Source organism: Larimichthys crocea, chromosome XXI (genome assembly GCF_000972845.2).
Source record: "Larimichthys crocea isolate SSNF chromosome XXI, L_crocea_2.0, whole genome shotgun sequence".
NCBI classification, from domain to species: Eukaryota; Metazoa; Chordata; class Actinopteri; family Sciaenidae; genus Larimichthys; species Larimichthys crocea.
In genome coordinates this window covers 2728487-2738420 of record NC_040031.1, presented here as the reverse complement: position 1 = coordinate 2738420, position 9934 = coordinate 2728487, and the positions used below count along the sequence as shown (strand labels likewise).

Here is a 9934-nt window from a genome sequence, read left to right as displayed (position 1 = left end):
TGCATGTGTATAATTTATTTAAAACCTTGTAAAAACCTTTATATATGCACTTTACATATTATGCTAAAAGACTGAGGCTAAAGCCAACAGGTCCCAGGCAGGTCCCTTGAAGCTCTCACCAACCACTAAAAGTCAGTCTCAGATATACTTGCTCGGTTACTCTCTCATTTACTCTTCTCCCATCAACATTTGCATGCTCTCCTGGCCTGAAAATCTCCTCTTCCCAGTGGTCCATAATGCCTGTGGTACAAACACTAACCCTCTGAACTCATAGTCCAGACCATAGACATATATACATAGACGCCGCATTGAGCGCTGAATCGTACGTCAACGGGTCCGCCATATTGGATAAGGCAGATCTGCCGGTAAAGTAATACAAGGAAATTGACTGAATTTCATAAAGCGCCTTTCTACCCATTCACACACACACTAATATATCTGGGAAACAAATAGGCACCAAAAACAACGTATGTAACTTTTAAAGTGATGATTATAAATGTTTACTCCTTATGTAAGCACCAAACCAACGTATGCATTGTTTACAGCTACTAACCCGCTCAATGCGGCATCTATGTATATATGTCTATGGTCCAGACAGCTCGGCTAACAAACGTTAGCTAACAGCAGCTACAGTTCGCAAGAGATTACTTTACTGTCCATCAGGAAACTCTGTAAACAACTGAGAGTTAAGGTGGAGCAGCCAGCAGACATCAGAGTGAAGCAGAAAACATCTTGCCCCTAAAATTTCCTTTTTCTGGTTGTTAATAGTACTCGGAGGACAAAGTTACATAGTGAAAGAACAAGTGCACAGGGTGCAGAGTGAGAATGAAAGAGTAGCATCAAAATGGTTTCAAAACTTACTCACTTATTTTATGGTAGTAAAGTTACACAATGAAGCTTTAAACTAAAGTTTGACAGGCCTGCTGTGCCTAGATATGGTTGCTAAGCTATGATTGGACATTTCTGTCTGGGGAGGCTGAAGTGAATCAAACCATCCAAATGCTAAAACAAGCGTTATGAAAGTGTGTAAAGCCAGAGAAGGCTGCACAGCCTGTGAATATTTACAATTGCCTTAATCTTCTTGTTAACCTGGCATCTTATTCTAATTATATAGAAAAATACAGAAACTTCTTCTCATGCCAGGTGGTTGGAAGATGTCATGTTTGTTCACAACAAGTAAAGAAATATAGTGAATGTGTGAGTAATTACTTTTATTTAATACCTATGGTAGTCCATCACTTTATTGTTTCATGTTTTAATGTTTTAAATATACTGTGGCCTGCAGGGTTCAGGCAGAAATATTCTTTGATTTGGTTTCCTGTGTGCTGAGATTGTTTCTGGTATATCACTTGGGAAATTCAATTAAGAGAATATGATTAAAAAAAACAAAAAACACAACAAACAACAACAGTTAACTGATGAAGCACAGCACGGCATGTGGTTTTTTTTCCTGTTAGCGTGGTGATCCTGCATGTCTAAACAAGGCCATATCTCACCACGGTGATGCCGGTATCCTAGCAGCTGCAGCCGGCAGTGTTTGTTGGCACGGCAACAGAACAGAAGCTTAGAGACACACACACACACACACACACACACACACACACACACACAAACACAGACCGATGAGTCTTTTCAGCTCTCTGTAAATAAGGTAAATGCAGGATGTAAAGTACTGAAAGATGTGCAAACACAAGCTTTATTACCCAGAGTAGATATTACTCAGTCAGGGCTGACTAGTATTTTCAGCTCACACTTTAATTCGCAATGCAAAGACATCATTTTGCTCTGCAGGCTGAAATTTAATAACCTCAAACATAAACCTTAAATGTCAGATTCAACTTACACAGAAATGCACATCACATTTGAGTAGATTAATTATGCAGATGTGAGCCTGCTGTTGCATGTTGCCTCAGTGGGAGGGTGGAGTACGCCTGTATTTAGCCCCACTTTTGCCTTTCAGGGCCCCTATTACGCTGCGACGCAGCTGTTTGCATTGCACAATCAACACCTACATCTGAGAGCTCAATTTGGCTGAATTTACCGCAAGTGCTCCCTCAGTTTGATTTATGCAAATCAGCAATGCGCCTCATAAAAGACGGAGCTTTTCAATCGTTTGAGAGCCGGGCAGAAGTCAGCTGTTTTGTCTTGGTTTTTCTCTAATTAAGACTTCAGATAACCTGGTTGATGTGGGAGGCTAAATACTCGTCTCTCCTTTCAGAGCTTTTAAATAAAGAAGAGGATATTCATGGGATCCGTGTGAACTATCAGCAGCTCACTGCTCAGAGGTGACAACACCAGCAACACAAACAAAAGCACAGTGAAAATAGATTTTTAGATAATGACATAGAGATTGTTTCATCCCATCGCACTGGAAAAATAATTGCATTCACACTCTTATCCTCAAGTGTACTTGATAGGTCATGTACACAGAGGTCGCACTGAGAGGTAACATATGAGAGAAGCTGTGCAGCAGCGTGTGTGATGGGGAATATTGCTCAAACTTCCAGTCTGTATGTAATTTTTTTAACATGTTTTCATTGGACAAAGGGTGTTATTAGCAGATACCAATGTATCTGGACACTTGAAAAGACCTACAGCCAGTCAGAGCAACTAAATGTGTGACGTAGTGTAGTTACATAGCATGGTTACAAAATCCATATGATACTGACATGATAACGGGTTCAACAGGAACTCCACAGCAGCCATCTTGGTTGTTTACGAAAATGCCCCGATGGCCTTTCTCAATGGAGGTGGGGGGCAGATGTACCTGCCAGAGCAAATAAAGCATGATTCATCTGTTCCCAGGGTATGTAATCAGGATGTGTTGACATAACAATCCTCTCCTGAAGGTACTGGTCGTCAACATGAGCTGAAAAGATTTCTGGAGTTTTCTGGTTTGTGGAGATGGAGGTGAGTGTGTGTACAGTGAAAGTAGAAGCACGCGTATCAAACAAGTATTAAACTCAGAGCTGCTTCATGTGACATTTGGAGATAGAGAAACAAGAATCTCTGGATTCAGTTCTTGAGAAAAAAAATGCTGATATTTGTAATAACAATAAATGAAAACAAAATAAAATCCAGTCCATGGCAGTATATTGTGTCAAATCAATCCTGTCTTCTAAAATTATACTTTTATACTACAAATTCAATTTGCTTTTCAATTGCAAAAACTAGGAAACTTTTAGGAAATAGCAAAATTGTAACATTTTCTTTATGATTGAATACATTAATAAGTTTATTGACGCTAAAACATGATGAATATTTTTGTAGTTGTGTTGATAACACAAAACACTTTGTTAAAGATCAGGAACGATTGTGATTGATTGTTGAATATTGAAAAAGTCAACAGTGACACTTGACAGGACACATTCCCTTTTTCAATCTTTCCCCTGACCCTGAAGCAAAAGTTCAAGGGTTTGTAAAATAATCTTATTTCTCTTATTTTTCAGAGTTAGAGTTGAGAAGACCAATTCTCTGCTGGTCGCCTGGCAACAGCTCCCCAAGAAATGCACAGACAGTATAATCATCTGTAAAACAGTGAATTATCATTTTTACACTCAGTTATTATATTCTAGTAAGTTATCAGTTATTTAACGTGAGTTTCAGGACACGTCATTTTGTCAAATGCCCAAAAAAGCTATTTTAGATACATTGTCAGTTTGCTATAGAAATGAGTGGTAGTAGTAGACAGGGTTAGGATTTGGCTGCGACTAATTATTGATTTATTTATTCATCATTATTTCTGCAATTAAAGGTGGAGTATTATCAATAATGTAACACTTTATGAGGCAACACATGCACACAAACAGAGTACAAACTAGCAAGTTAGCAGCATATCTTGGCATATTACAAAGTGAGCTAAATGTCCATGGGCAAGTATCAAATGTTACCTCACGCACAAGTCATGTCAGTTAGTGTTGTGTGGCTTGGTCTGAGTTTGTTTCCTATTCACAGAGTCAGAGCTAGTAAACCCTGAAAATATAGTACAGTATGCAGCCACCACCATGTTGTGTGGGTGTGTTAATAAGCCATGTGTAACGGTACTTACCTGAGGCGATGTTGTTAATTATATGCAACTTTAAGTCTTATCAGAATTTGAACGGGTGAGCTAAAAAATTAATTCACAGATTAGTATTAGAGTACACGTATATGTACTGAATTAGAATAGCATACTACACCTTAAATTAATTAATTGTAATTTATGTAATGGCTTTCACAAGTTTCCAAAAGTCCAAGGTGCCGTCTTCAAATGTCTTGTTTTATTCAACCAACAGTCCAAAACCAAAAGATAAATCATCACATTTATGACTCTGGACAGAAAATATTTTTAATTTTCCTTGAAAAATGACTTCAATGATTAATCAATTATCGTAATCAACCGGTCGTTCCAGGTCTCGGTCAGGACTTTAACTCTTTATGTGGTTGTGGTTCAAAGAACCCACAAATGTCACAGGTTAGAGTCTCTGTTACATTGTTCATGTAACAACTGTACTGTGGCAAAATGAACAAAACACACAATCCATATACAGCTGAACAGTTTACATAACAGTAGTGGAAGAATCGGACTCAGAATCAGCATCTGATCGCCTTAATTTGACATTTTAGAAAAAATAATAGTAATACAATGTGTGGTCTGTCTTTCCAATCACATTAGCCAACGGACACCTCACATCAGTTTAGATGATATTATCATAGTTATAAAAATTGTGTGTGCGCATGTCTTCATCCTTCTTCTTCCCCAGTGTCCAGCGGTCCTCGGTTTGGGGGGAGGGATGGTTTGATTTGCTGCCAACGATTTGGTGGCCAGATGATGTGAGAAGCCCGACCATGAAGCAGCCCCACAGACACCTGAAATAAAACAAAAAAAAAAAAAAAAAAACATAACTCAGGGTCAGAACCGCATTTTCAGAGACAGATAATGTATGAGGTGATGTAATATGAGAAAATAACAGATGGAGAACATGGTGTTACCATTATCTTCAGTCCAGTATCTCCACAAATTCTTAAGTGTAAAGAGTACTAGGATATTATACTCATATTATAAATATACTATATAACAAGTCCACCTCTGTGTCAGTGATTATTTTGGTAGATGCAACTTTTTTAACTACAATGAGGCATTCTCACTGACAGTATAAAGAATGGACAGAGCCTGTGTGACCTCATAATCAATGATCAATAATCAATAATGATCAATAATCAATAGTTACCAAAAGAAGTACTTAAGTAAAAGTAAAATGACTGCTTTAAAATATAGTTTAAAAAAAAGTAAAAGTAGGCCTACAGAAACGAGCGCCATTGTTACAGTAACAGGAGTAACTATCATTTATTACTTCCACACTGGAGTTGTGTCCATGTTGGAAGATTCTGCAAGTTGCAATTTCAGATTTTGCCTCGTAACCATGATCTTTGACAGAAACATCCAATGTCAACTTTCTTACTTGGAAAACTGACAAACTGGAACTTTTAAATGATTGTAGCTGGAATGGTAAATGTCTACAACACTTTACATTCACACACACATATCATGATGGCAGAGGCTGACATACAAAGTACCACCTGCTCATTAGGAGCAACATAGCACTTCCTTTCCAAAGCACTCACCCACCCACATTCACACACCAATGTCACAGCCATTGGGAGTAATTTAGGGTTCAGTAACAAGAACACTTTTACTGGACCGGGCAGGAATCAAACCAGCAACCATCCATTTATCAGATTGTTAGTGTACTATGAGTCCTACTTTCCAGCGGTTTCCTTGCGTGCTTATCAGTTTTGACTTGCCTGTTTTTTGACCCCGCTTCTGCCTTACACCTTTAGATTGTTTGCCTGCTTTACCTGACTGAACTCCTGTGTACTGAACCTTTGCCTTGGATTAAAAACTGTTTACCTCCTGTATCTGTCTCCTGACACAAAAGTCAGCAGTGACTTACTGGTAGCGTGATTAAAAAGAGTAACTTTGTCATAAAATGTGGCATCTGTAACAACATTAAATTACATAACTTTTGCAATGAGTAGGGCGATAAATATTCGGTTTCAAAGTGAATCTGCTTTTAATCATTTTATTGGAGCTTCAAAAATGAAGAGTACATATGATGGAGAGCTTCACTGTATGCAGATGCATGCTTATTCTGGAGGATTTAAAACAGTTTGATTCACATACACATTCTGGTCTCAAGACTTGCAGACATTAACAGCTGAGATAATTAATACTGGCAAGCTGACAGCTGAAGATCTGATCCCTCACTGTTGTCCAACATCATCCTTGCTGCATGAATTAGAGCTGCTTTGCATAAGGTCGAACTCACACACGGCAGAAAATGTCAAATGCTTTTAGTGATGCCTGTTATCTCTGAAAAGCTGCCGTCTCTATCTATATATCTTTCGTCTTATCTTCAGAGTAACCTTTAGAGAGCGGGTATGCTCCGGCTTGTGGGGCGATACGAGGCTGGCAGCAGACAAACGAAGAGGTGTTTGATTTGACTTCTAGGGTGTCCTTGCAGCTAAGGTGGGTTTGTAGTCTGGGGGAAAAAAAAAACTTCAATCCCCACAACAACTGCAGGTCAAGATCCAGTTTAATAACAAGAAGTAATGAAGCAGCCGATTAATATTCATCTGCTGCATGAGGAAGCAGGTCAGCAGGCTGTTATCTACGAATGCAGGCAGTGAGACATTAAAAATATCTGATTATATTTATTTTGCACATTTTGCACCACTGCTAACTCTGAACTATCTAGAAATGTGGTTACAACAAGCTCAAGAACCAGAACAGGAGGACGCGTCACCAGACATTTTTCTTTCTTATGCCTCTATGGTTTTGTCCTCTCCTTTTTTGACTCACTGGTGACTTGTCTAGTTCTTTGGTATGAGCTCTGAAAAGCAGAAGCCTTAGCAGGCTGAGCTCTGTCTGACTTACTGGTATCGATCAACATCCATCCCCCATCAACCCCCCACAGATGTATTGTAGTAATTTCATTCTTTGGGATCACTAAAACCCTTATTTATTGCACATTTAAATACTTTAATAGGCCATACTTTCCACAGCATGTAATCAACTGACATGAAATCGTGACCTCTCTGTATTGCAAAGTGTTTTCTTCATTTTACACATTTCAAAGTTTGAATTTTTTGAAAAAACGAACAACAACAAAAGAAAACTTTTCGAAAAATAAAACATTAAGACTGCACTCACTCACTGCATATGGAATTTAAACTATATACTGTATTCAAAGGATCATGGGTTTGTTTTGGACTATTTCTGATCGACCCAAAGGCTGAGTGCATCATTTGTGGGAGCTGACGTGTTTCTGAGTGAAAAGACTGTGGTGGGTGGCAGCTAGCACTGCAGGCCAGATTTATAAAAAATATATATTAAAAGGACACCTCCTCACTGGATGGGGTGTATCCTGAATATAACCCATTGATTTAATGGTTTTAGTCATGTTAATGACCATTTTGTGGTGACATTAAAGTGTCAGATGTGACATGATGTTTTCCTCCCATAAAAACAGACAGAACGCTGCTAGGCCCGGTGAGATGCTGCCACATCTTCAGTCATTCAGCAGGAATAAAGAGATAATGTGATTTTGTCAAGTGCGTGTTGGTGATGTCTGTTAGGAGAGATGAAAGCTGACAGTCGCTCTTTTCCCCCATTTTAAAGCGGTGTCAAATAAAACGTATACTGGGTGAATGACAGAGAGACAAAAAGACCCCTACATTCACCACCTGCTAAAAGTTTCTTTTGATTTCTCTGCTAACAAATCTGGCTGGTTTGAGACATCTGAACTGAACCACAAAACCAGTTTAGAGAAAGAAATATGTCTGGTGTTAAGCTCATTATCTGTATTTCAACTTAGTCATCATTACAATTTTTTTTTGCCTTTTTTGAAAAAGTGTTCAATGTGTAGGATTTAATGGTGTCTAGCAGTGAGGAGAAAATATGGTGGCCGCAAAACACATGATAGTGACTGTGTTTAATTTGTTTAGATCCATTATTTTACATTAGGGGCTACTGTGGTGGTGCTACATGACGGACTCTGTTAAAGAGGACCTGCTCTCTCTGTAAATATAAAAGGCTCATTTAAAGATGACAAAGCTTCTCATTTTCAGGCGATTATACACTGATAAAAACACAATCTCCTCGCAGCTCTCATGACATAATACATCCATGATCGCTGCACACAGATCTGCCGTAAGGTTTTCTTACATTAATACATTAAACAAACACAAATTTCATATTTCCATCATGTTTTCTGCATTGTTTTTCACCTGTTGTTGTTCACCCTGGCTGCTCTGTTTTCCTGAAGCATCATCTACTATTATCTACTTATCCACAAGTTCACTCACTCAGTATCAAGATGGCTGCATGCACACGTCAGTGTTTGTATTACTCTCTGTTATGGTTGTTTTAGATGTTTTTTAAATGGGCTTTTTTAAGCGTTATTAATGATTTATCATTACGTTTCTATTGTCCCTTTTAAAATCCTTTAAGCGTTTTTCTAAATCACACTACACTGTGAATTAAGGAGTTGTTAGCTGTTAGCTGGATCCACTTGCTGCGCTCCAAACATCTTCTGTTGTTTGCCTTCCTTATCAATATATCTATACTGTAGATGGTAACAGTGAAGCTCATTTTTGCACTGTTTCTTGTATTTTAATTTGCTTCTCATGGGATGGTTTTGTCGAACTGTGGTAGTGGGGTTCACGGACATGCCCCCCATACACCCTTGGTCAGTGACCTGCACCTGGTCATTGGCTGTTGATAAATTGGCCCAAGATTCAATGCTTTCCTGCTGCTTGCCAGGAGTAATTCACGTATCTCTTCTTCCTTTGATGTGTATATCTGTCTTGCAAGACAGTTTTATACACAGAAACTTCACTCATTGACCTGGTAAATTCCAATATTGATGAAAAGGAGTCAACTTATAATATAAAACGAAAATGTTTTATCCTTCTACTTTTACTATCAGTTCAGCCTAACTCCTTGACTTCTTTCTGAATAATATTAGTACCCCTGATGAATTCAGAGTCAGATCAGACCTGGGCATCTTACAACTGAACGTCCGGAGCCTGCTCCCTAAAATTGATACAATTAAGATCTGGGTACAGACAACTGAAACTGATATTCTTGTTGTCTGAAACTTGGTTAAGTAAATCAGTCTAATATCAGGATATCTCTATTAATGTTTATAAGGTATTATATAATGTAATGTATGTGCTGGATCGTCCCAGGAAAGGTGGAGGTGTAGCCATTTAAATAAAAAACAAGTTTCATGCTACTCTCCGCTCCTCTGTATCCATTAGCAAACAATTTGAATTTTTGGCATTAAAACTTACAGCAGTCCCTTACAGCATGGGCTGTTATAGGCCTCCCTCAGCTGCAGTGAGGCTCTAAGTTCTTTAAATAACTGTGTTAGGGTTAAACTCTGGTGAGTTTGTCTTGGATCTTAACCTCGATTAATTGTCATCAGCGTCAGATGGCTTGAAATTAAGATCATCGCTCCTTGATCTTATAATAACAACTGGTACAGGTATACTGATGCTGCTGATCTGAGTGACCACTGTGCCATTGCAGTGGTCATGAATGCCAAACTCCCCAAAACTAAACCACGAATTTTACTCAAAAGAGATTTCAAACTTTTTAATGAGCAGGCTTTGTTGCATGATTCGTCCAATTTTGAGTGGGAACGAATCTCCCTCCTTGAAGATGTTGAGTTGGCCTGGAATTTCTTTCATTCTGAATTTTTTAAGCTAATCAATAAACATGCTCCCTTACATAAGTTTAAGATAAAGGGGTGAAACAATCGATTGTCTTCACTGAAATTGGAAACCTCTTCCAAAGAAAGAGATCTTGCCTGGGCCAGAGCACGAAAAACTAAAATTGAGGCTGATTGGATCATTTTTCATCAGCTCGGCAACAAATGTACCTCCTTAA

General features: G+C 38.5%; 1 protein-coding gene across 4 annotated transcripts in view; it reads right to left on the bottom strand.

The window, feature by feature from the left end:
• Positions 1–4236: 4236 nt before the first annotated feature.
• immp2l (inner mitochondrial membrane peptidase subunit 2) overlaps positions 4237–9934 on the bottom strand; it is a 162584-nt gene continuing 156886 nt past the window's right edge. For all 4 annotated transcript variants that reach the window (XM_019264948.2, XM_027272969.1, XM_019264947.2 and 1 more), the window contains exon 6: positions 4237–4848. In XM_019264948.2, coding sequence (XP_019120493.2) covers positions 4723–4848 — 126 coding nt within the window. In that variant the 3' untranslated portion in view covers positions 4237–4722. The remainder of the gene's footprint in view (positions 4849–9934) is intronic.